Source organism: Kogia breviceps, chromosome 18 (assembly GCF_026419965.1).
Source record: "Kogia breviceps isolate mKogBre1 chromosome 18, mKogBre1 haplotype 1, whole genome shotgun sequence".
NCBI classification, from domain to species: Eukaryota; Metazoa; Chordata; class Mammalia; order Artiodactyla; family Physeteridae; genus Kogia; species Kogia breviceps.
In genome coordinates, this window is record NC_081327.1 from 28,780,198 (window position 1) to 28,807,285 (window position 27,088).

At 46.0% G+C, this 27,088-nt stretch overlaps 1 protein-coding gene across 1 annotated transcript in view; it reads left to right on the forward strand.

Moving 5' to 3' along the window:
• FTO (FTO alpha-ketoglutarate dependent dioxygenase) overlaps positions 1 to 20,959 on the forward strand; it is a 373,461-nt gene extending 352,502 nt beyond the window's left edge. The window contains exon 9 of the mRNA XM_059043778.2: positions 18,583 to 20,959. Coding sequence (XP_058899761.1) covers positions 18,583 to 18,736 — 154 coding nt within the window. The 3' untranslated portion in view covers positions 18,737 to 20,959. The remainder of the gene's footprint in view (positions 1 to 18,582) is intronic.
• The last annotated feature ends 6,129 nt before the right edge of the window (positions 20,960 to 27,088 follow it).

The following is a 27,088-nucleotide window of genomic DNA, read 5'->3' on the forward strand; positions in this document are numbered from 1 at the left end:
CGTAAGTTTACCGTATGACCCAGCAAGTCCACTCCTAGGTATAAACCCAAAAGAATTGAAAACAGGGACTCAAACAGATGTTTGTGTACCAATATTCATCACAGCATTATTCACAATAGCCAAAAGGTGGAAACAATCCAAGCATCCATCAACAGATGAATGGATAAACTAAATGTGTAATATACATGCAATGGAATATTATTCAGCCATAAAAAGGAATGCAATTATAATACATGCTATAACCTAGGTGAACCTCGAAAACATCATGCCAAGTGAAATAAGCCAGACACAAAAGGACAAATATTGTATGATTCCACTTATATGAACGATCTAAAATAGATAGAACGTAGATGAGAGGTTACTGGTGCTGTGGAAAGGCGGGGGATGGGAAATTGCATAATGAATTTCTGTTTGAGGTGATGAGAAAATTTTAGAAATATATACCAGTGATGCTTGTACAACATTGTGAATGCAATGAATACCACTGAATTGTACACTTAAAAATGGGTAAAAAGGCAAATTTTACATTATATAGTTTTTACCACAATAAAAATAGTTAATGGAATCAGATATAGAATTTAAGCATGTCATCTAATGTTCCAAAAGTATCCAATTAAGGAACTAAAAATACAGAAAAACACTATGTGCTACATAACAGATCACCCCAAAACATAGCGGCTTAAATCAACCACAGTTATTATTTCTCATATAATTCTCTGTTCTTCTGTGGGTTGCCTCATCTGGATAGAAGGTTCTTCTGCTGGCGTCACTGAGGGTCTTACCTGGGACTGTAGTCAGGCAGGAGCAGAAAGGCCGGGCTCAGCTGGAGACTCTGGGATCACTGGGCCTCCATCTCTCGACGTGGCCTTTCCGTGTGGTCTCTCCTGCAGGATGCCCAGACTTCTTGCAGTGAGGCTCAAGATTCCCGAGAGCACGAAAGCAGAAGCTGCCAGGCTTTTTAAAGGAACTGTTCTAATGTCACCCGTGCTGCAATCTATTGTTTAAGTCAGAGGACAGGGAGGGCCAGCTGAGCCTCAGTATATGGGTGAATCCTGGAGGCGTGTTCCGTTGGGGCCGTGTTTGGAGGCTAGTTATGACAAACACCATGCACACGTGCACAGAATAAGGAGAGTCCAATCTTCATGTCATACTGCAGGAAGCCAACGGATAATATCTGAAGTTGGAAAATCAAGGAGTGGGAGTGTGTGCCTATTAGTGAGAGATAACAGAAGGTAACCACCATTGGAAACAAATCCAGGGGTGGGATGAACTAGAGTGGGGGACTCTTGCTTTTTCACTGTATAAACCCTTCTATATCATTAGGTTTAAGACTGTGAGTGTGCACTGTTTCAATAACATGGTAGAGTAGTGGTTGAGAGTATGGCTCTGGGACCAGACCGCCTGGGCTCATATCTTGGCCACATCACTCACAACCTCTGTGACCTTGGGCAAATTGTATTACCACTCAGTTCCTCAGTGTTCCCATCTGTGAGATGGGGATAAAACTCATAACCTCATAGGGTTTTGAGGACAAAGCACTTAGAATGCCATCTAGCAAAATGTAGATCCTCAAATAATGTTAGCTGTTAACGATTATAACATTAAAAAAGAAAAAACAAGCAAACCCACAGTTGAAGTAGGCATCCCGAGATTCTAGTCTCCTAACTCTGCCACAAATGAGTTGAGCAAGTCTGTTAACCTCACCTTAAAGCTGAGAGGGTATAAGCTAAGATGAGCTCCTAAGAACAGAAGTTCTGTCAAAGCTGAAGTCTAGAAGAGCTAGCCATGCCTGTCAAAATTTACCTCGCTGAGGGCTTCCCTGGTGGCGCAGTGGTTGAGAGTCCGCCTGCCGATGCGGGGGACACGGGTTCGTGTCTCGGTCTGGGAAGATCCCACATGCCGCGGAGCGGCTGGGCCCGTGAGCCATGGCCGCTGGGCCTGCGCGTCCGGAGCCTGTGCTCCGCAACGGGAGAGGCCACAACAGTGAGAGGCCCGCGTACCGCAAAAAAAAAGAAAAAAATTACCTCGCTGAAAAATGAGACTCTCCTCCCTTTTAGGAGAGAGCTTCAGATTCTTTACAGCTGAACCTGTTCCTTTATCCTCATACTATACCCACTATGGAGGCATAATTCACAGCCTTACTTGCTGCCTGTCCAAGGACCTTTCTCCTGGGAAAGAACTTTATAAATCATTTTAAGTAAGTGGCCATAACTCCCAGGTGCTTACATGAGACCAAGTGGAAAAGGACATTAACTTGGAACTAATTAAATCGCTGCTAGTCTGTATTTGCTGTCCTCCTGAACGAATCTCTCCCAGAAGGCTGGTCCTGTGGTCAGCCCTGGGTGAGACTGTAAAGAAGGTAAAACTGGGCTCCTGAGGAACACCGCCCCGCTTCTCTCACCCCAGGGAAGTCAGAGCTCATGTGTTTCTCTGCCCTATCAGGAAGCAGCATGATCTCTCCGAGAGGTGACTTAAAATAGTCCCCTCCTTAGAAGCAGTTGCATTTTTAAATGCCTTTCCTTCCTTTCCCCATACACTTGGGGTGGGGGGGGAAATTAATGAATGGTACACTTTCTAGCGTGGGCTGGAGGCCAGAGCAAGAACTGATTTCAGAGGGAAGGCTATCCTGGAACCTGTCCCTCGCACCACGTGGGCAGGCCACCTGCCGATGATGGCACTTCCACAGACGACCCTGGCCCTGTAACTTCCAGGTGGGTGCCTTTGGGCACTAGGACCTGGGCAAGTGCATCTCCAGCTAGAAAGAGCAATTTAAATTAGGAACAGCAAGTTCCTTCCCATCTCACTCGAGCTCCCCTATCAGCTAGGGCTGTGGAGAAAGCATAATGGCCCCTCAGTCTGTGCCAACTCCCAGGTGGTCTTGACTGCAAGACCGTTCTTGCAGAAAGTGTAAATTCTAACTTAGCAGTCGGCTGCAAAGCCTGGCTCCCTGGCAGGCCAGGCATGGGGACAGGAGGTGACAGCCGCTAATCAGGTCCTTGCTGTGCCGTCCCGACTCACCCCCGAGCCCTGGCCTGTTCCTAGCTGACCCCACTCCTGTCATGCTCAGCAAGAAGCTCAACTTCTCCATTAATCAGCCTGTTCGCAGGAGCCGGAAAGGTGACTCGTAACAGGCCTCCTGTTCCCAGCCTCCCCTATAATGACATTCTGCACAAGCAGAGTCAGTTTTTGATTTCCTGTGACCTTCTGGATTTTGGCAAATGAGAAGGTGCCTGGGATCCGCGGTGAGGGCCTAAGGGTGTCTTTCCTGCAAAGAGACACTTTCCTCTTCCACCCCCGCCCCCTCCCCCATCTCTCACTGGCACGAGGCAAGGACATGGCCTCACTCATTTTCCCTGTTGGAAAAAGCCTTCTTCCCAGAGCCAGGGGGCTTTGGGATGAGGTGGCCAGCACTGGTCCGCACATGAGTATTTACCAGAGGTGACTGGGGGTCTGTGGCTGCCTCTCCTTGACAGATGAGAAAATGCTGCCTAAGTGCCCTTGCCAAGGTCACCCCACAAGCAATCACTGGCGCTGGGAGAATGCACTCACCCCAGACAGTGAGGGAACTACAGGCCCAAGCTGTCAGAGCCCTGGAGTGGGAGGCTGCACCAGCCTGTGCAAGGCGAGAGCGTACAAGACTGTAAAGTAATAAATAGATGACGGCCGGTCTCTCTGCCTTGCTTGCTCCTCGGAGGTGCCCGGGTGGGAACGTGGTGGCTGTGATGATTAATGAATCAACCCACCCAGTTAACCTGCAGTTTGGAAGCCATGTGCAGCCCTAAGGCAGTCTCTGGGCTACTCATCCTTCCTCCCCAAGGCGCCAGTGGGCTTTGGTCTGCTGCTGGCGATGCCGGTAACCCAGCAGAAACTTCAGCGGGAGGATTTCAGAATTTTGTCCGCTTTCTATTGAAGCGCAATTTTTTAAAAAGTCCTTTCAAATCCAGTCATTGTAGAAGCAACCCGTGCGCCGACTCAGAGGTCTGTTCAGTCTTCCGTGGCTCTCAGCATCTAGGATTACCCCTTCTTCCTCAGCCTGAATCCACGGCCCCCAGAAGTCAATGAACAGCCTAAATTGGATGTGAGTTGCGTTCTGAAGATACACATCAGGTGAACTTAGGAATACAGGGAGGCTTGGGCGGTACTTCTTTTCTCTTGCAGCACAAAGGGGAACAAAGCGTCAAAGCTGTGGGGATGGTCAGGTTCAGCGCTGCCCCCTCCCTCTCAGCCGGCTTTGGATCGGGGGGGTGGGCATCAGGCCAGGGAAGAGTCTTAAGGAGGGTATTTTGCTTCATCCACAGAACACCACGAGGTTGAGCATAGACGTTTACTCTCATGAAATGACCCAGTTCCTAAAGGAGTAAGAGGTTTTCTGCGACTATGGGACTAGATCCTGTCACTTCCCCGTTTAAAGCCTCCAGTGCTTTCCCATCTCGCTTAGAATAAAATCAGTCTGTACAGTGGCTTCCAAGACCCTGGTCCTCTCTGACCCCACCTCCTTCCTCCCTTGGTCACCGTCCTTCAGCTACAGTGGCCTTCTTGCTGTCCCTCGATCAAGCCTGACTCATTGGCACCCCAAATCCTCTTCCCCCGTTAGATGCTGCCTCTACCGCCTCCACTCCAGCCACAGACCTTCCTCCACCCCCTCCATTCGCTCACTTATTCATTCCCTGTTTGATTGGCTCCAGAACATTGATCTCTAGAAGGCATTACCTTAATATCTATTTGCTTACATTGTGTGGCAGAGAATACTAGTTTCTCATCCTGCCCTCATCCTTTCCTTCTTCCTGAGTATAGAATCCCAGTTTTAATGGAGGAAAGAAGAGGGTAGCACATCCAGTTAAAAACCTACAGGGACTTCCCTGGCAGTCCAGTGGTTAAGACTTTGCCCTTCCACTGCAGGGGGCATGGGTTCAACCCCTGGTCGGAGAACTAAGATCCCACATGCTGTGCAGCTAAAAATAAACAAAGAAAACTGTAAAAAAAAAAAAAAAAAAAAAAAAAAAACCCTTACACTTCCCAGCCTCTTTTGCAGCCCAGGGACTGAGTTCTAGTCAGTGACACAGAGGTGGAGGTTGGTTGGCTGTCTTCCTTAGAAAGGGGAGGTAAGGGCATATTTTACCCCTCTCTCCTTTCTCCTGCTCCTGCCTGGGAAACCAGATATGGCGGCTAGAACACCTGGACCATAAGCCGACCTCGAGGATGGCAGCCGTGAGCTAAGGATGGCAAAACAAAAAAATAGATGCAGCAGCCTGGGTCCTGGAGGTTTCAGGTGTACAGCAAAGTGATTCGGTTATACACATATATATGTATATATCTGTTTTGGAGGGGGGACAGAGCTGTGTTGGGTCTTCATTGCTGCACACCGGCGTTCTCTAGTTGCAGCGAGCGGAGGCTACTCTTCCTTGCGTTGTGCAGACTTCTCACTGCAGTGGCTTCTCTCGTTGCGGAGCACGGGCTCTAGGTGTGTGGGCTTCAGTAGTTTCAGTGCATGGGCTCAGTAGTTGTGGCTTGCAGGCTCTAGAGCGCCGGCTCAGTAGTCGCGGTACACAGCATGTGGGATCTTCCCGGACCAGGGCTAGAGCCCGTGTTCCCCTGCATTGGCAGGCGGATTCTTAACCACTGTGCCACCAGGGAAGTCCCTATATATTTTAAAAATTCTTTTCCATTACAGTTTATTGAGTTTTCCTCCTTCTTGATCACTGAACCCAGCAGCATAGATATTTATGTGGGTAAAAGCAATTTTAATTTCTAAATGTTAGCTGCAGAAACAGCATCATTCAGTTCCTAGGGGTATAAAATGCAGATTTGCTTTGGCTTTAAGAGGAGGAAGTTTCTGACATCTTTGGAGTTCAGCGGCCTTGTGAGCATAGCAATCTGATGCTACAGTTGCTTTGACTTCTTGCCCTTCTACCGAAGAGCTACACTAAACTATAGTTTTATTCCTATCATAAAACATCCATAGGCAAATGGAGCCATTTATTATCTCTAATCTTGAAATGGCAGCTTAGAGAATCCAAGGATTCTTGGGCTAGGGTGGAATAGTGCCCAGAGGGGTCCATGATACACATGTTATCTTTTTTTTTTTGCGGTATGCGGGCCTCTCACCGCTGTGGCCTCTCCCGTTGCGGAGCGCAGGCTCCGGACACGCAGGCTCAGCGGCCATGGCTCAGGGGTTAGTTGCTCCGCGGCATGTGGGATCTTCCCGGACCGGGGCACGAACCCGCGTCCCCTGCATCGGTAGGCGGACTCTCAACCACTGCGCCACCAGGGAAGCCCTACATATGTTATCTTGAGGGGATAAGAACTTGCCTGCAAAAATACTTTTGGATCAGAGTAACAGGGACTGGTAGTACTTCCGATTCTACCAATAGAGGAAATGCAGTTTTGTAGAAAAATGCTGAACTAGCAAATGACCTAAGTTTTAGTCCCAGCTGCGTGTCTTAGCAGCCATGCGAACTGGAGCAAGGCCTCCACATCCTAATCTCCCCAACTGGGACAGCACCTTTATTTCCTACCCTAGTAGTGAGAGTCTCATGAGATAAGGTATGTGAAGGTAAACCATAATATTTATATGTAAAATCCCAGTTTTTTAAAGATGGGAAGAACCTTAGGGGTTGTTTAACCCAACCTTTCATTTTACAGATCTGAGAGTACTGATGGCCAGAAAGTCAAGGTTTTGCCCAAGGTCACAGGATAGGGTAGTGGTGGAGCTGGGTCTTGAATTCCCAGACCAATTTTCTTCCTACCATCTCATTCTCTTTGTCCACGGATGAGATATTGTTCTTATTTCTCCTTTGGTTGTGCCTTGTGCATTTACTGTCGTTATCATAAAATTGGTGCTATTGCAGAGAGATTAGTCCTACCTTAAGGAGGTACAGTTGGAAGTTCAGGCGCAAGTTGCTTTCAGTCATTTGTGCATCGCGCCGTACTTACTGTGGCTACGATGGGCCAGACTCTAGGCTTGGAGGATATAGCAGTGAGTACATCAGAAATCCCTGCCTTCAGGGAGCTTATCTTACACACACACACACACACACACACACACACACACACACACACACACACACACACACACACACACCCTAGATGGTATCAAGTGTTGTGGAGAAAAATGGGGCAGGAAAAGAAGATGGGGAGTGGGGAGTGCTGGGTTGGGTAGGTAGGAAGGGGAGATGCTGCTGTCTTACGTAGGATAGTCAAGGAAGCCCTTACTGATTGGATTATGTTTAAGTGGTGACCTGAAGGAATAGGGGAGCAAGCCACATGGATATCTTAGGAGAAGAGTGTTCAAGGCTGAAGAAACAGCAGGTATTCGAGCACTCTGGAATACCTGAGAGTATTCTTTGCCTGTTCAAGGAAGAGCAAAATCAGCCAATACGACTGGAGCAAAGTAGGTAATGGGACAAGTGGAAGGAGAGGCCAGAGGATGGGGGGTGACCCGGGGGGAAGCCGTAGGTCATGAAGCGACTTGTGGACCATTGTAAGAATTTTGACTTACACTCGGCTTTTAAACGGGTGCAAAGCAGAAATTCTTCAGAAGACTGGGATGCCCTTGATCAACTGACATTCTGTTCTGACCCACCGTTTTCTCTCTAATTCCTCATTTGGACTGCCCCCCACCCCATTGGTTTGCGGCTCCACCAAGTTTTCTACGTCTAGTGAATGTTCTTAAAGGAGAGAAAAGAAACAAAGGCCCAGTAGCTTCATGTTCTGTATAAGGTTAAAATAAACTTGGGAGATGCTTCTCGGCATCCAAAAACCAATTAAGCAGGTTACTTGGAAGTATTTCTAAAAACAGCAGCATGGTGAAAATTGACAGGTGAGCAGATGGGAGGATCATCAACTCAAATTTATTTCACAGCTTACAACTCAAATGAGCCTTCCGAAGTCAGAACAGCTGGCCTTTTACTCTGTAAGCCACTGTCCTTTGCTTTGCTCATCTCTCAAGAGTAGGAATGGATCATGCTCCAATGGAAGTTTGTCCATCGGTCTTTGACTTTGCAGAGGAAAATCCTTTGTAGAAAACAAGCTCTTGATGTAAATCAGATTTGTCTGTAATGTCTGCTTCTTTCATGGGTTATGAAGTTTCTGGATTCTGGAAATCAATGGCACTGGCCTCTTAGCTTTCATTTTCATAACTGTATTCATTACCTCTGTGACTACTGTTAACCTGATTCTGAGTAAATGGAATTTAACCAAGTAATCAAAAAGCAAAAATCTTCAGGTTTGCAAGAAGAAACATTTTTTAAAATGTTCTAGTGCATCTGAAAATCACAGCTGCCTTGAATTCCTGATTGTAAATTATTCTGGAATCTTTCTGAAGTTTGAGACTGACCCGTGCAAACTTTGCTTAAGTTTCAAGCAGCAGGGAAGTCACGAAATTTGGAAAGGGTTATCTTTTGTCAATCATGGGTCCTTTGTGGGGTACTGTGCTGACAGAGGATGGAGGAGAGACCGTATTCTATGGCTGAAAGGAGGGCTTGATACTACCCAGTGGGGATTTTGTTCCAATAATTGCATCAAATTGGACCTTCTGCCATGTCGCAGGTATAGCATTAATATTACTCATTAAGTCATATGCCTGTATGCTTCCCTCCCAATGGCAGAGGCACTGGCAGAATATATTTTCTTCCAAAGTGTTTGTTTTCATTGTTGCCCTTTAAAAATAATGAGTTCATTCTATTCCCTTGCAAGGAAAGTTACTCTAGACTGCTTTGAAATTGTATATCTTTTGTTGAGCACCTTTCTGCAGTGGTTCCATAGCTTTGTGTGCTGGGGAACCCAACCCGGCCTCTCTTAAAACTCCCAACCTAGCTGCCTCAGACTTGATTCATATAATCGTCCAGCCGATTTGACCTTTATATTGTTACCCTTGGCCAGGTAGAAGTCATGCAAGTTTCAGATGACCCTATCATGTGACCAGAGATCAAAGGTCAGCAGCTCCTAAATGTTCAGCTGTCAAGGTAGCCCATTCATCACTCTCATTATGTAACTGACAAGCTGACAAATGAACCTGGGGATAAAATTGTTCTCAACTCTTTACCTCCTGGATTTACACCCCCGTGTTGGGCCAAGCAGTCTCCAATGTTAAGTGGTTCCACGGGGCGTGCTGGAGTCCCTGAAGTAGGGGGAGGGGCTCCCGGAGTACTGTTCTCTGTGCCAGACCTTGTGAAGTCACCAGTTACCTACTTAGGGAGTCAAGTTGCAGGTCTACAAGAACTGACCCTGAGCCTGGTGTCCTCTGAAATGGAGGTGAGTTTAGTGTGAGTCCTCTGTGGACCCAAAGACACCCACGTGTCCCCCACCCACCCACATACCACCTTCAGCATCTTTTTGGTCCTTTGTGGTAGGTTAAGATGGTGAATGTTTTCGCAAACCGGCTCAGTCTAAAGAGTCACGTGTGAAAATTCACGTGGACAGGACCCTCCTCCTGGGAGTCTAGCTTGGGACTAGGTGCCTTTGGAAACCTGTTTATAACCAGGACCCAAACTGATTCTCGTGATGTCTATATTTTGGAACAGTACAAGGAGCTTGAGATTAGGAATCAGACAATTTTGCCAAATCCTGACTCTATCCTTCCTCTAGCTGTGAAATCTTGGACAAGCTATTTAATCTTCTGGACCTCCATTTTCCATTTGAGGACATACATTTAATTCGAAGACTGATACAGTGCCTGACACTTAGTAGATATCATGGGCTATTTTTAATGTTTCTATCAGCATTATTACTATTCCTTTGGTCTGAGAGGAGATGTCATCAGGGAAACATTGGCATGAGATAGAATTGCTTTATAGTATCTCCCATAGCAACAAAAACCTCTGAAAAACTTATAAGGGCAGAACAGTAAGGAGATGTGAGGATTACACAGTATAATTACGCAGGTTGGGAAGAAACCCTAAAGAAGGCAGCAGATAGTGCAGTAGAAGGGAAAAGGGCATGGCATCCCCCTGGACCCCGAAAGAAAGAACAGAGATGCCTATAAGCCATTCTGTTACCAAAAAGTGTCCCTGATTTTTAGACCAGTAAGAGGTCTTGTGACCTTGTCTCTTCATCTCTTGACCCCTTGGAGGTACTATCTAAGCACCTTACCCCTCACCCCAGGGGCCTCTCTTCTCTGGTGGAGCCTTTGCCACAGGTCAGAGGAGCTCTTAGCAGTGATCTGGAGTGGGACAAAGCCCTGGTTCCAGATGCTCGGAGGACAGGGAACCCTGGTCAAACGACATTTCTTCTTGGATCCCAAGTAGGAACTCTAAATGTTCATTTTCCTTAAACAAAACCAGACACCCTGCTATTCATGGCTACTGGGCTATATAATATATGAATATTATATTTCAGAGAAATTATAGGTAATATTGGTGTTGAGGAGAAGAATTAGGAGCGATGAGAACCATTATTTACATGGTGAGTTCCAAACAAATGTGGAGAGCACAGTTATTTGCAGCAGCTGGGCTTGGCCTGGGCTATTCTCTGTGCTACTCCCTTCTCCTCCCAGTGAGGGAACAGTATAGGTTCACAGTAGGTACTCCATAAGCATGCTGATTGATTGACTGAGATCTAGACAGCAGGGTTTATCCATAATCAACAGCACAATGATTTCTTGCAAAATGGCTGGTTATCCAGATGGCTGAATGGCATTATCCTGATATTCAAAAGCATTTGGGGGACATTTGGCTTTTAGAGCAGCTAAGCAAGCTCTTCTATCAGGCTTCTCCCTTCTTCGCTGAAATGTGAAGCCAAAAGTAGATTTTTAAATAACCAGAAAGTTAAGTCGAGTCAAGCTTCTCAAGTGGTCATGGCTGAAAAAATACTACCTGCTAAAAAGGTATATTGACCCACCCCATTCCCCCCAAAAAAAAGCTGACCCATGGGCCAAAGTGTGGCTTTTCCTCATTCTGATGTGTGTTGACTTTACTGATCTGAGAACATTAACATGTGAGTCAGAGGCAAGAGGTTAAAAGCCTTTCAAAGAGAAAGTGAGAGTGTCCTTTGTTGGAACTCACTCAGGAGTTGGTTTTGCTTAGTGGTTCTGCAGTAGGTAAGCTGAGTTATACAAATCAAACAAGCTGATTTCATACAACCACCGTAGTCAAAGTAGACCATCGTGATTCATATGACTGGGCAGCTCTTTCTTTGTCAAGTTGTCCACAGAGCCATGATGGCGGTAACACAGAGTCCAAGAAGACAAATTATAAATTCATTTACTCACTCTTCTCTTTTCGAAGCATTTAGAGTCTCAAGGGTAGATGATTATAAACAGGTCTGCATGCTCTCCTCACCTCTAAGACAGATTATTTGGAACAAAGCCTGGTGAGACCATGAAAAACAGTACAATGGAGTAGCCTCTTACTCAAAGTGAGATTTGAAATGTGGTGTTTAATGTAGACATCATGGAGAGTCAAAATTATTCATGGAATCCCTTAAATGGTACATAAAGTACTATTAGGGAGTTAGATCCCGTGTTATGTGAAAAAATACTTCTCTCTCTTTTTTTTTTTTATAAATTTATTTATTTTTGGCTGCGTAGTGTCTTCATTGCTGCGTGCGGGTTTTCTCTAGTTGTGGCGAGCGGGGGCTACTCTTCGTTGCGGTGCATGGGCTTCTTGTTGCGGAGCACAGGCTCTAGGCACGTGGGCTTCAGTAGTTGCAGCACATGGGCTCAGTAGTTGTGGCGCACGGGCTTAGTTGCTCCGTGGCATGTGGGATTTTCCTGGACCAGGGCTCAAACTCATGTCCCCTGCACTGGCAGGCAGATTCTTAACCACTGTGCCACCAGGGAAGCCCCAATACTTCTCTTTTAAACACTGGAATAACTGTGTCGCAAGATGCTGCAATTCTACTGGGCCCAGAGAAACTAAGAACGGACAACATGCAGGTCCCACATTGGTCTCGAGCTCCCTCCAAAGCATAGAAGGCTGTTGAGATTGTTGCCCCTTTACATCATTATTTCCCACTTTTTTCATGCTGGTCCTGGCAGTTGCGTTTTGCAGGTTAAATGTAGATTTGATGTGATATCACATCAGGGTTTTCTACTTGAGTGAAGCCTCTTAAGCCTTGGTGCTGGTTTACACTGTTTGTGGGAATGTATTGTGACGTGGCTGATACCCTAAAACAGCCTTCTGTTTGACATGAACCAGGATGACAGTCAACTCCTCACTGTAAGTGAAAATTCCAGAAAAAAACTCTGACTTGGAGAAGACTGGATATTTTCTGATGAAGTTGTGAGTCTAAATTGCTCTAGTCTTTTGGGACTTTCCTGGTGGTCCAGTGGTCAAGACTTCGCCTTGCAATGCAGGGAGTGTGGGTTCGATCCCTGGTCAGGGAACTAAGATCCCACATGCCTCACGGCCAAAAAACAAAAACATAAAAAACAGAAGCAATATTGTAACAAATTCAATAAAGACTTTTTAAATGGTCCACATTTAAAAAAAAATCTTAAAAAGAAAGTGTGATGTCTTTCATGCTTATTTTTTGGTAATGCATTCTTTTTAAGGGCTATGTGATATTTCATTATCTGGATGCACATAGTTTATTCTTTTTTTTTTCACGCTTATTTTTAAGCATTACAAGCCCCCGGCCAATGTTGCCTAATCCACTGTGTTTTAAAAATAGATCTTGTGTCACATAGGAAAGGGCTACATTTGTGCAGTAGTCTACATATTTTAAAGGGCTTTTATATACATTATTTAATTTTTATCTTCACAAAGTCCAGTGAAGCAGGGAAACATGAACTTCGTGTACCAGTTGAAGAAACTAAGAGGTTGGGAGATTTTTCTCAGGGTCACTCCAGGAATACAGTTGACCCTTGAGTAAATTTGGACTAAGAAGGTCCCCTTATACATGGGTTTTTTTTTCAATAAATATACAGTCAGCCCTCTGTACCTGTGGATGCAGAACCCAAGGATATGGAGGGCCAACTGGAAGGGATTTGAACGTCCATGGATTTTGGTATGCAAGCAGGGGGTCCTGGAACAAGTCCTCTGAAAATACTGGGGGATGACTGTATAATTAGAAGTAGTTTATTCTCTTAAAAGATGAAGATGTATCTTTTAATTCTATAGATGATAGATGCTTACGCTATGAGAACCTCAGAGTCATTAGAATGAAGAGAAAGTTTTGTCAGTCATTTGCTGTAATTATTGTCACGGGAACATGAAAAAAAAAAAAAAAAAAAAGCATTTTGCTCCTTTCTTTCCCCGGAAATGGTTTGGAATCTCCTGAATATCTACGTTTGGCAAGAATAGCTAAGTAATCAGGGGATAGCGCCCATTTTGGTTCAAATGGGAATCCATGAGAAAGATGGAATGTGGTGGAAAGGGCAGCCAGCCATATGTCCAGGGTCTGCGCAGCCCCCGCTCTCCCACCTGCCATTGGATTAGCCTGGGGTAAGGCAGCCCTCACGTCAAATGTGGTTCAGATACCTACCTCCCCATCTCTCTCAGGTTACTGTGAAAATTGAATAAATCAATGCTGCATATTAAGATTCTTCGGGACGCTTAAACAATATGCAGAGTGTACTAATTTTAATCAGGAGTTACTCTCTTCTTTCACATTAAAGAATTCTCTCTTAGGAGTTCGTTTTTTTTTTTGTCTCCTCAATGGCCTTCGCTTGGTAATATTTCTCCATCAAGTTCTAGTTTTTTGTACTTTTTTTGTTTTAACGCTTTTTTATCCCAGTGAATCTTCTAGCAGGAACCATTTCTCCCGAAATCTTTATCATTTCATCAAGAGTAATGGAAATGTTACCTGTCCTTCTTTATTTGTTGCAAAATTTAGGGACGAGGAGGAAGACCGTACATGTTTTCTTAAAATCAATGGCCAGCACATTACTGTAAAACCTATTGATTAAAAACACGAAGTATAATGTTAGTCATTTAGTCTGTGAAGTGATGCAATAAGGGAAGAAATTTATTCTCTGGCTCTTGCATTAACCTTTTATTGACTGCTTGCATACCCATAATTAACACACACTTTAGCTAAAGTGGTTAATTTCAGCATGGCGACCAGTGTTCACTAATGTAGCTGCGGCCCTCATCCTCCAAATGTAAGTGTAGCCCTGGGGGAATCAGCAGGCAGTGGGGCCCTGCGTGAGTTACACCTGGGAGAGGACAGGAGGGGAACCTCTGGACAGTCGGCTGACAGGCCAGCCAACGTGACACCTTTCAGCTGCTTCCTGTTACGTCACTAGGTCATTCAGGGAGAACCGTTCCTAAGTAGCAAGAGTTTTGAGGGGAGCTATAGAGTCCTTTGAATTGAAATGTGAATTTGAGAGGGAGAGAGATGAAGCATATATTATTTTCCATTGCTCCCCTTGCAATGCTGCATAAAAGGAACAGGGTTTTCTGAGTAGATCTGAGTTTATTTGTTAACCCTTTAGGATGGGAGTAGAGAGCACAAGGTTGAAAGGGGAAACTGTAACTTTCTTACTGTTTAGCTGAGTTTCTTACTGTTTGTCTGGGTTCAGAATGATCTGCTATCCTTGGTAAGGAAATTTTTTTAACTTTCTTTAGAAAGGTCATCCAGCTCTGGTGATTAAAACTGGCTTATTTTTGCACAAAGGCCAGTGTGGATGACACCAGCACACTCTTGTTTTCTGGGTAGAAATATGTCCCCAGTGGAAATATTATTCGAATCAAAACAAAAGCCACGGATTTCATGCTTTCAACTCAGATGATCTCTGCACACACTGTACTGTGTCAGCAGCATCTCAGTTTAGAGAGAGGACTATCAACATGCACTTGGCAGGCAGGGCCTTGGCAATGGATGTTGTAGAAGGCAGGAGGTCACTGAGGGGTGGGATGCATGGCCAGCATATCAGCCAGGACTCTTTGGGTTGCAAGTGACAGAAAAACCTAACTCAAACAGTAACAAGCTCATGCAACTGAAAAAGTCTAAGCATACTTAGCTTCAGGTGAGACTCAATCCAGCTACTCAAACCATATCACCCAGGACCCAGCCCCTTGCTGCATGGTAGCAAAATGACTATGGTGGTTCCAGATCACACATCCTAATAGTTCACAGGCCAGGAGATAAGAAAGTCTTTTCCCTTAGTTCCCAGACCAGTCATTTGATTTACTCTCTCAGTCTTGCCCTGGAGTGGTTCACGTGCCTCCCCTAAGCTCTACTACCTGTGGCTGGGAGAGTAGGATGTGCTGATTAGATTAAATTAGTCAAGGCTCTCCCCTGGCCGTAGAGGTGGAGCCAATCTCACGGAAACCACGTGGCCAAGCATAGGGATGGGACAGGCTCCTCACAGGAAACTTAGAATCTTCTTTGTGGGAAACTTGGGGAAAGACCAAGACAGCCAGTGTCCACCATCGTCAGGATTCCTAAAACATTTCCTAAGAGAACTCAGGGCCCCCTTGATTTTGCGAGAACTACAGAGTATGCGTGCTGAGAAACAATCCAACTTTATTTCCGAGAAATGCCAAGTCGATCTGAAACAACTGCCACTCAGACAGTCCAACGACAGCACCTTTTATGAATTCTGGGTCTTCAGGAACAACTGCTAAGTCTTTCTGAATCTGAGCATTTTAGCCTGTCACTGGAGAGTTGTAGCAGCTTGAATACATAAGCCTCAGCGTCCTGGAATGTCACAGTATGATAGGATTCAGCCACAGGCTCAGTGTGATTCAAGCCAGCAAGAGCTGCTTCTGGATCAGCAGAGCTTCCCCCAGTCCAGAGGCCACCCAATCAGTTAGCTGAAGGGAGGGGACAGTCACAGGCACAACAGGCAGCCCTCTTGTTGGCATCTCCCATTGTCACCGGTAGTCGTGGGGGAAGTAACAATAGCAACAATAGTATTGAATAATTATTGAGGGCTTACTATGTGCCAGGCACTGTGCTAAGTATTCCACATGTGTTAATCCATTTAACCTCCACGACAAGCCCATAAGTAATGTACTATCATCATCATCACCATCATCAGTATTCCCACGTGACAAGTAAGAAACTGAAGCTTGGTGAGGGTAAGAAGCTTGCCCAAGACGTCATACCCCAGGGAAGCAGCAGCTCCTGGTGTCCAGAGAACGTCTTTACCACTGTGCTTCCCCATCTTTGGAAATTAAGATGGAAGAGAGGCAGAATGAGTGACTTGAGCAGGAGAAACTGAAACCCAAAGGGAGACACGCCTTCAAGTCATTCTCAAGCCTTTTCTTTTTCAGTCCCACCAGCCGGCGTGATGTTGAATTGGACAATGTGTTTTGAGTTGGGGGCGACTGTGCTTCCTCGCAGGTGAATACGTTACCTCAACAGCAAGCCCTCTGTGGGGTGCAGTCGTGACCATTGGGAAACCGGCGAGGAGCGCTGGGCATTAAAGGAAGAGTTTTAAAGTGATCTTGAAAGATCTGAATTGAGGCCCCGAAGAGACCAAACGAGGGGTTCTAGCTGTAGCCCAGAGGGAAGCAGTGGGTACGCACAGCTCCTAGCCTCTCAGGGCCAGCATGAGAAGGAGGTAGTACCCACACCAGCCAGTCCTTCCATGGGGAGAACAGTAGAAAATCAGAGCAACTTCACCCAGAAGAAAACTGGGTGGGTTTGGGAAGCTTGTACAATACAAGTGTAAGCGAACTTCTGCAGCAGGTGTTAGCACTTTTAATACTTTCTCAAAATGAGGGGGCAAAACCCATTGCCAGGTGAAAAAGCATCTCTGTTGACTTTTGACAAACCTTATGCTCTTCGAGGTGGATCAACACTTATCACAGCCCTTTAATCTCCCAACGAGGGTAGTGTGTGCACAGATCATCTACCTGCCGTGAGATGGAAATGCTCAGTTTGGAATAACTCTCCCTAGCTGGTAAATTGAGCCTTACCCTGTGACTGTGAGGCAGAGAGAAAGAACAATTTTAAAAGCTTTGCAGAGTTCCTTTGCAATTAGTCGCAGCTTCCCTTGAATATTAATTTCCTCCAGCCCTTTCATGTGATGTAGAGACTGTCTCTAGAACTGCAGAGACGCACCCACTGCCGTGAGCAGCAGCATCTCAAACACCTATTATTATTAAGTAGTCTGCAGAATGTGCCTCTGTTCTTCAGTTTTGTGTGGGCTTATCAGTGCAAACAGTTTAATATTTATGCTAAGAGGATTGTCAAAAGCAGCTTCTGTTGCTTTAATTCTTGTTTTAAATAAATAATGAGAACATTTAAACACATTACTCTTCTTGGGGCCCTGAGGTCAGCTAATCTTATTATTTATGAAGTGATGTGCTACATAATAGTACTTAGTGCATGTTAACAGACGCTATTATCAGGGCCCGATGCGGAGAGCTGAAGATATATTGGAATGTTATGTGTAATGTACGACGGATTGAGTGCACAGGATGCCGGTATAGCAATTAACCACCCGAGAAAATAGGTGTATAGTTGAAGTATGCTTTCCCGTGGGGATCCCCTCACCATTAATAATTCCCCAGAGGAGAAGATGTCCTTTAGTTAGGAACCTTCTCGACCATCAGGCTCGGAAATAGGTCCAGGATGGTCCCTTCTTTGATCTCTTCATCATAGTTAGTCCTACATGGAAGACAGAGGATGGGTAGGACCCCTTTTTAGTTGATTTAGAGAACAATGCCAAGAAGGTCAGGTGGGGTGGGGAAGGACCATGCAACTGTCCCAGAAATACTCAGAGTATTTCTCTTGGGTGCATGCACTGTCACCGCCACGTGCTCCAAGAGAGTAGAGAAACTGTTTCATTTCTTATTGCAATTTGTGTTTTCTCCTGTCTGATCCTCACTTTTCAGATACATAAAGCCGAAGCCACTGAGTTTTCCCAGACCTATTTCCAATAAGCTGTGGTCTCGGCAAGGTAGATGCCTGCCAGGGTGCGATGATGTCGCCCCAACTTTTTTCCTACGAGGCTATAATTTAGTTGCGTATGATAATTAATTTCTCTACTATTGATGAATAATCCATTTAATAAAAACCGTGATTTAAGTGTTTTCCTTAGGGAGTCACTCTTGCTAGCCTCTTAATTTAATTTTGTGGACGTTTTCTCCACCTATTCATCAGTGGAAATAATTATTAACCTCCATTTGCATATATCCTTATAAATCGGTCTCTCCTTGGAGTGCCTTTTTCTGGGCCCAGCAGGCTGGGACACTTGTAAATCTCCAGGATCTCCAAAGTCAATCCCGGTCTGTAATATTGTTTAATCTATTCTTGGACGTTTTAATGCAGTAAATTCAATTTAATCTTTCCCAGTAATCTAGTAATACATGGAAATCCCACAAACATTTAAATCTGATAATGGCTTAATCACACACTTTAAATAACAGTAGAGATAATGAAAAAATAATTCACCATTTTAAAGGCAGAGTAACTGAATTTCCCCAATGATTGGCTTCTACAAAGCCATTAGAGGTAATACAGATCTGGGCATTGGAAAAAAAAGAAGTTCCAGCACCATAAAGAACAATTCTTCCTTCTTATAAACACAACTGCTTTCTGCCACCTAAACTCACCCTTGTGTATCATCACCACCATCATAGCGGATCGTCATTGGGGCATTTGGCAAGGTCGCCCCAAGTTGCCCATGGGTTTGGGTCTTCCGGGCATTTCCTCCCAGGGATTAACTGCCTGTTCTTACACTTTCAGGTGCCAATCCCGAATTGCCCGAACTCTACCCGCGGATCAGAAGCCAGAATGCCGGCCGTATTGGGAAAAGGATGATCCTTCAATGCCTCTGCCGTTTGATCTCACAGATATCATTTCCGAACTCAGGGCTCTGCTTCTGGAAGCCAAACCCTAGAGAAAGAGCACAGGTCTTAGGTGGAGGAGCAAAGGCTGTTTTTGACTTCTCTCCTCCAACCTTGTCATGGGCTTAGGCAAGGGGATTATGGGTAGACTGGGCCTTGGGATTGTAGACCCTGGGTCCCAGTTGGAAACAGCTAGGGAATGCAGCCCATGAATATTGAAATGTTTAAAAGTGACACAGTGTTTTCGTGATTTGGTATTAAACAAGAACCTCCAACCCCCAAAGCTATTCCCCACTTGGATTTTTAATGTGAGCCATTCCACTCCCAAGGCCTGGGAAGCGACCAAGGTGAGCCTGGCCTGGGGCAGAACCTAACCTACTTTCCTCCTTCCCAAACCTTTGCAGAGACTCTGCAGGGGATGTCTCTCAGGTCATCTAGGGGAAGACCGAATTTAGAGACATTTAGCCCATTTTCTCACCACACCCTTTAGAGGCTATGCCGTTCAGTATGGTAGCCACTAGGTAGATGGGGCTCCTTAAATTTAAATTCCATTTCAATTGTAATTAAAAATTCAGTTCCTCAGTTGCACGAGCCACATTTCAAGTGCTTAGTAGCCATGTGTGGCTAGTGACTGCTGTATTGGACACGGGACATTTTCATCATTGTAGAAAGCCCTCCCAGACAGCACTTCTATCAAAAGTTTGAGAGTGGGAGGTTCCGTTTTCCCGTTCTCTGTAGCTGCTCTCCCCGCAGGCGAAATAAATTAAAAGAGAAATGCCTCGTTGAAGAGTAGCCTCTTTCCCTTCTCTCAGGACAGCCTGGGCTGTGAGCCCTGTAGTCTGCACATAAGAATGGAGCAGTGTTGAAGATTAAAATAAAGTTGACATCCTGTCTTTAGGAAGTTTCCCTGATCTAATGAAAGAGACAAAGTCCTATTTACATTGCTTCCTGATTTTAGCCCGCATACTACATGTTGTTTTATAATTCCCCCATCCGCACATAACGATGGGTAGAATTGAGGCTTGAAGAACCCTAGTGCCCATCCTGATGATGTTGGAGCACCAGAGAGACGATGAAGAGGTTAAAACTTGGGCTTTGGTTTTCGAGTGCCTGGATCTAAATGCCCAGTAGCTTGTGACTTTTGGTGTGTTACTGTGCCTTGGTTTTCTCATCTGTATAATGGGGATACTATAGGCACCAACTCATAAGGTGAAGGTGAAATGAAATAACTTAGCTGCAGACTTAGAACAATTTCTGACACATAGTTAAATACCCCGTAAAATTAGTATTATTATATGTCAGTAAGTGACCTGCTGTAGGCATTTTCCCCTCCCTTCCTCCATCTTGGTGCCAGTTTTGTCTTATGATGCCCTGAACCCACCTCTCCCTTTTGGGCCTGGCTCCCGACCTTTGATGACCCTGGAAATCATGAGAATAGTTAGCCCCCTCCCCAGCCTGTCACCTTCTTTGTAGTTGTTTGCAGTAGTTGGGAAGCTGAGGAGCTTTTTTGCCCCTTGAGAGGTGCGCTGAGAACCAGGATCTCTCCCGCCAGCAGAATCTCACTGGTTCAAGGTATGGGCTCATTCACATGGAGTCAAGCCCAGGGAGTTCACGTCACACAAAGCAGGCGGGGTTTCCTCATCTTGAGACTCTTCGTAGACGTTGGATGAATTCCCTGATGTCTTTAAGCCTCTGTCTCCCCGTCAGTAAACGATGAAGCGCTGCCTCTCAGGGTTGTGGGAGAGATTAAATGAAACCACGTAGGTAAGGAGTGCAGGGCACGCAGAAGTCACCGGCTGGGCAGCCTCGGGACCATCTAGCCTAGTGTTTTATTTCACGCCCCCCCCCGCAGTGTCTGTTCCTTGTCATAGTTCACTAGGTGCCATTATTTAAAAATCGGGAGATTTCGTGTAAAATAAAAATGTGTGCATCCTCTTCAGAATTCAGAACATCTGGCAGCCCTAGGCCTCCATCCTGGCATGGCAGAGAGCTAGGGGGCGTCCTCTCAGTCAAGGCGTGAACCCTCTGTGGCCCCCGTTGCTCCCAATTACCATTTATTGTGAACCTGACTGGCGTCACGGCTTCGTGTCAGCAACCCTCCAAACCTGCTTGCTTGCATCCCTAGAGTAGAAATGAATAATAATGTTGAGTGCTTACCCCAATCTATGTGTATTACTATCGAGCTATATTTGTGGACTGCTTGTGCTAATAGGTCATGTACATCGTAAAACATGCATAAACAATAAAAATACTGAAAGGATGAGATAAGAAACCAAGAGAGGTCCTGCTGTTTTCTCCTTGCACCCCAGCCAGTGGGCCTGCTTCCTTGGCCTGGGGGGCACCCAGGTGGAGAGAGCCCTCGGAGTCCTACAGGTGGGGGAAGAGCCAGGGGTTGGAGAAACCACTTCCAGGAGTGAATCTGAAAGGTGAGCTCACTTTTGCTCAGAAGAACTGGTGGCTTTCACTAAGCGTGAGCTCATTGTGTTTAAGGGTTACCTACACTCTCTGGGGGAAGTTTCAAGTGGGTAGAAGGAGGAAGGGCAAGAGATGATTTTTTAAAAAGGGGGGGCTGCTGGGGACACAGACAACTCGGTTCCTGCTCCTCCCCTGTGAACTAATAAAGGACTTTCCCTGGGACACGGGCCGTGTGTATGGTGGAGGAGAGGGAAGCTTTGCCCCTGGGACCAGCTTGAGTCAGCGGTCCCCACTGCTTCCCGTAAGGCTTCCGCATCCCTCAGTCCCAGCTACATCTTCAGAAAAGTAATCTGAGGAGATAGATCCCTTTGCACTAAGATGCTACTGACTTCCCCTCCCACAAACCTTTCTTCACCGCCTACCGCAGCTCAGCAGCGTGGTGAGCCATGGGCATCCAAGGACAGGTGCCTGCCTTCCAAGGGCTCCCGTGTACCTGCCCCCATGCCAGTGCTGGGGATTGTAGTGACCCGAAAGATATTTAACTCTGTAGTGGGGAGACAGGCAGTAAACCACCAAATAAATAAGAAGATGGTTTCAGATCATTTTAAGTGCCAGAAAGGGAATCCACTGGGTGAGGGGACGGAGTGTAGCTGGGGACTGAGGGAGGGTGGCTTGGATTAGGAGGTATGGGAATGAGGGTAACAGGGGAAGAGCTTCCCAGGAAAGCGAACAGCGGGGGACGAAGGCCCGAGGCTGGAAGGTGCTCAGAGTGGGATGTTCAAGGAAGAAAAAGGACCACTATGGCCGAAGTAGAGAAACGGGAGAGTGAGGGAGATGCAGCTGGAGAGGAGGACCAGCTGGATTTGATGTCAAGCACCCCAAGAAACACCGAGGGCTCTATGGGGGAGGGGTGGGAATAACCTGATGTGAGATTCTTTTGCTTTTAGATGATCGCTCTGGCTGCTGTCTGGATTCCAAAGGCACTGCTTTCTAACTGGGAATTTCCTGCATCCTCAGGCCAGATCTTGAGACGGGGAAGATGTCCTGCCGGCCCCTCCAAGTGCATGAGGTGGTACCCCATCCTCCTTTTGCTTCACTCCAGGCAGCACCCACAGCTTTGCACCCACCCCACCTGCTTTCACGGGCAGCCTCAGCCCAGGGCAGTTCACTAGACAGAAGAGAGGGCGGGGTCCTTGGCATTGCTCGTGACACAATTTTAGTCATAAGCTTCCAAATCCATCACTAAACGAATCAAGGGATGCTAGAAATGATATTCCATCGACCCTATTGAATGGACACTCCACATTCAGTAGGTTTTTTGTGTGTGTTTCGAGGGAAGGTATTTTTGAATGCAACTTTTTTTTTTTTTTTTCCCTGCTCTAGTTAAGGCTGATTTTACCACTGGGCAAATTGCATACATTTGGATCCATGCCACGCTAAATACTGTTTATTTTGGACATCTGTCAGAGGCAAGCCCATGGAAGACAGGGGGATTCTTATTTGAAAAGGCAATTCTCATCCAAACAGATTGAGAAGGAGAGGAGCAGTGCAGATTAAAATGCACTGAAGTGGTAATGCCGTTTATCCAGTTTGCCTTTGTTACTTTGTGATTAAATGGTATTTTTAATTAAGTTTCATTGGGAGCCATAGGTATCTCGGTGGCGAAATCAATTTGACAACCATTAAAGGGGAGGGAAGGCCCAAGAGTGCTGCTGTAGTGATTGCGGCTGCAGGGAGAGCCGGGCAGCTTCGAGAGGCTGGGGCAGGGAAGGGGAGAGGCCAGAGGGGCGGCCAGGGAGGATTCCCTGCACGATGGCCAGGGTGTCCATGGCTGCTGCTGCTTCTGGGGAGCCGATTGCAGGGATTGTCAGGAAAAGGGATACACCTGGCTCTCTCGCTTACCCAAGGGACCCCAGTAGATTCCCGGTCTGCCGGGGAACTCCAGGAAGGGTCCAAAGGGTCTGTTTCTCGTTTCTCCCTTATTAACGAGGAGAAAGGGTGAGCGCCCCCCGGACCCCGTGCTGCAGCCTGGAAGGACCAGACCTCACCCCAGCCTGGCTCCCGAACAGGGCTGCCCCGCCATCCTTATCCCATCAGCCCCTGTTCTCACGGGACAGTGCCCCTTCCCTTCTCCCAGTACCCTGTCAAGGCAACACGATAGATCGATTGACCTTCCAGGTATCAGGCCCAAATGCTCCTCCCACGATTGAAAACTAGTCCTCTCGGCACCCCTGCTCTATCTTTCCTATCACCATCGGTCAGGTTTTCAGGATCTTCTGATTCCTGGGTGGCAAGAGAGGCTTTTGGTTGCAGAGTCCTGGTTCTGTATGTGATCCTAAGGCCAGCCTCCCTTTCAAGCTTTTGTTTTCTCGTCTGCAAAATGGGGATAATAGTAGTGTATCTACCACCTAAGGTTGTCGTGAAGATTAAATAGTTGATGTGTGTATAAAATGCCTCCAGCTGTGCCTGGCATAGACCGGTCTTCAGTGAAATACCAGCCCTAATGATTATTATCTCAGTTTCCTGTGATAACAGTTGTAGCTTCATTACTCGGGCAAATCACTTGACCTCTCTGTGATTCAGTCTTTGTTTCTGTAACGCCTAGCTCGTTGGACTGTCCTGTCACCGCGCTGATTCACATTGTGTCTCCTACTTAGTGCCAGAACAATATGTTACCATCCCATTCTATCCCATTTGCTTCTCACAGCTTCCCTTTTTCTCTCGGCAGATGGCGGGGACCTTTTTATAAATGGGATACTCTGAAAAATGATTCCTTCGTACTCCCCATTACTACAACAGGATTAGGTCACCCTTTGCAATTTTCGATTTGCTTAAAAAATTCTTGCCGTCACCTTTTAATGGATGATCTGTGTTCAACAATTGTTTATTGACTCGGAATGTCTTAAGTACCAGGGTCAGTCTGTTTGCAGGGGAGGGAAGCATTAATTAACTCCCAGCATCCGATTCAGTGATTCTTTTCCAATGATGCAGTTTGTGACTTTGCTTGCATTTTCTTTTCATCAGTCCTGAAAGAATCGAGGTAAAATAGTTCCCCCGCACATGTGTGTCAAGCTAAATGGATAACAGCAGATACAGATCTGTTTGCCTGTCTGCACTTGCCTTTAGACAAAATTCATCAATTTTACAAAAGCTACTGACTAAACATGGCACCAGTACAAATAGGCGCTTCTAGCATGAGGGTTTTCCCGTTGTTTTTAGTCTGGTAAAGTGCTGAGGCTTCCTGCTGAGAGATGGGAAGTGCCGGCCTAGGACAGCGCTGTGCTCCGCAGATGGGGACCAAAAGGTCAAGGCCATTCTACGGGAAGCTTAGGAAAAGCCCGGTGGTTCCGGACGCTGTGTGCTCGGAGTCAATCCCAACCCACTAGGTTAGTGACTGCCACCGGAAGCTGCTCCCCACTCTCATATTAAAGATTAACTAGAGGCCACAGATGAGCTACAGCCTTTAGTGATGCCAGTTTCAAAGGTACCCTTGCTTGGCCTTCCCAGCTTCCCAGAGACTCCAGAAGAGAGGGTCTGCAAGCTGCATGAAACTGACAGGAAATACCAGCGCTGTGAAGCCAGCACCTCTCCAGACGGGGACCACATTTGGAAGGACTCTGTAAACACCAAAGCCCTAGGCAAATCCAAGGAAGGAGGATTATTGTCATTTATTTTGTGAGACCAGTCTCATTTGGGTGCGTAATGGAAGAGTTTGTGTCCGTTTATCACTTCTGATCAGGCAAGGCCGGTCTGACACTTAGTGACCTATGGCTCCCTTTTGAGGCCACAACAAACAGCCAGAGCGTGGCCGCTGTTGCACAAGAATAGTCTCAAAGAATACGTTCAGGCCTCTTCTAACATTTTTTTCAGACACCACGCACCCCGCGAAAACCACCTTTCCTGAGTCAAGGAATGTTCAGCCCTTGCTAAAGTGATCTTGGGGCCTCGGGACGCACGGATACAGGGAGCAGACTATCATTTTTTTCTTTGCAAATCTGCCATCCCCAACTGAAAACACTTTTTATCCTTTCAAACAGGGAATTCAGTTTTTCACTTTGGAGCAAGCGCAGTTAACCTACCAACCCCGGAGCCCTGAAAGGGCTGAGTCAATTTCTCAGGGCAGCTCAAACTCCTGCTCGTAACTCATCCAACACAGAAAACAGTACCTCTGGTCACCCTCCCGCACCTGCCCCCAGCTCTTCAGACAGAGATTTCCAGTTGATTACGCCTTGATTAGAGTCGGGGAAAGAAGCAAGCCAGGTATATAGGATTCCCATTGTCCTTCCCTCCTCTGCTCCCGACCCGGGTCAGGCTGAGAGGGCTCTCAGTGAACACTGAACAATCAAGCCCTGTTTACCATGGACGTTTAGTTTTCTTTCCTCAAAATCAAAACAGAGTTTAGTAGGCAGCGTATTTCATACATGCCTCTTGATCAATGGAATGATCTGTCAGAAGCCATTAAAGCCCCCATTAGCTTGAATGCATTCAAAGCTAAGCTATTGGATCATTTAAAGGCCACGGTGATTGTTTTTAATATACTGTACATTGATTTCTCCCTATGAGCGGCAACATAAGTTTGAAACTAACTGTGTATGACTAAGGCTTCATTTGCTGTCTCCAGTCCTCTGCAAAAAGCATGGTTTCACTTCGACCAGAAATGTCTGTGTATAGTTTTTAAAGAAATGCAGACCCCGGTAGATTTCCCAAGGTTTAGATTGGGTTGGGTTTGGGTTTTTTTTCTTTTTTTCTCCCCAAGCTTTCTCCCATTTCTTTGTGCCCACTAAGTGAGCTGTGCGGGCAGAATGGGAGAGGCATCCCTGCCAAGGATCTCAAGTGAAAGGCGGTGTGGGAAATTTTCCTGAAAGCATGAAGCCCCAGTTGAAGCCAAAATCGAAGTGAATTTGACAGCCTTGGGCCGGCAAAAGTCTGTGTCCAGCACAAAGCAACAGAAGTGTGACTGTGTCAGGGCATCCTGGCTGGGACATAGTTTGTTGAGTGGAAGGTGGAAGAGCCCGCCTTTGGCTGCCATATTGCCATCTCTTGGTACGTTGACCCTTCTGTGCCTTAGCCAGAACGGATTCTTCTAACAAACACTCAGTGATTCCTTCCTCAATACCAGACTCTGTGCTAGGAGCACGAGGTTCTGTCCTCAAAGTCCCATTCTTAACCAGAATCTCTGGTCTCAGTCTCCTGGCTTATTTTAATACAGAGCCTGAGAATAAAAGAGTATTTTAGTCAAAGAAGCAATAGTTACCATATTGCAAAGACATGTAGCCCAAAGAAAAGTTTTTGTACTTTGCACCCATTTTACAGATGGGGCAATTAAAGCCCAGACGAGAGAAATTAAGTTATTTAAGAATTACAGAAATGGGTTTTCAAGCTTCTGGTATATCTTGAGGTTTGGGAAGAATATGAACATTCTTAAACCCACCTCCCAAATAAACCTAAAGTATGTGGAAGAAGAAAGTGGTTCCACCTTCTTTACAAGTACAAGAATGGCCTACCCTTCCAGCTGCAGCCCAGAAAGGAGAAATTTTGTGAGTCTAGAAAACAGTTTAGGTGCCATTAATTCTTTTTCTCTGGGGCCACAAAGGTCCACAAAATCTTGGTGATATTAACTACCCAGATAAGCCATTGGAATTTATGGCGCAGGATACTAAAATAAGAGGCCAAGTTTTATCATCCCAAACACTGGCAGGTCAAGCAAAAGTCACAATAGTAAATTCTAGAGCAGGAGTCAGCAAATTATGGCCCACTGCCAAATCTGGCCCACCACCTGTTTTTATAAATTAAGTTTTATCAGAACACAGCTACACTTGTTTGTTTACATATTATCTATCCATGGCTCCTTTTGCACCCCGAGGGCAGAGCTGAGTATTTGTAGCAGAGACACAAAGGCTAAAATATTTACTATCTGGTCCTATACAGAGAAGATTTGCTGACCCTTAGCCTAGCTCAGAGGACTGCTCTGTCACCTGTGATCCTTCATG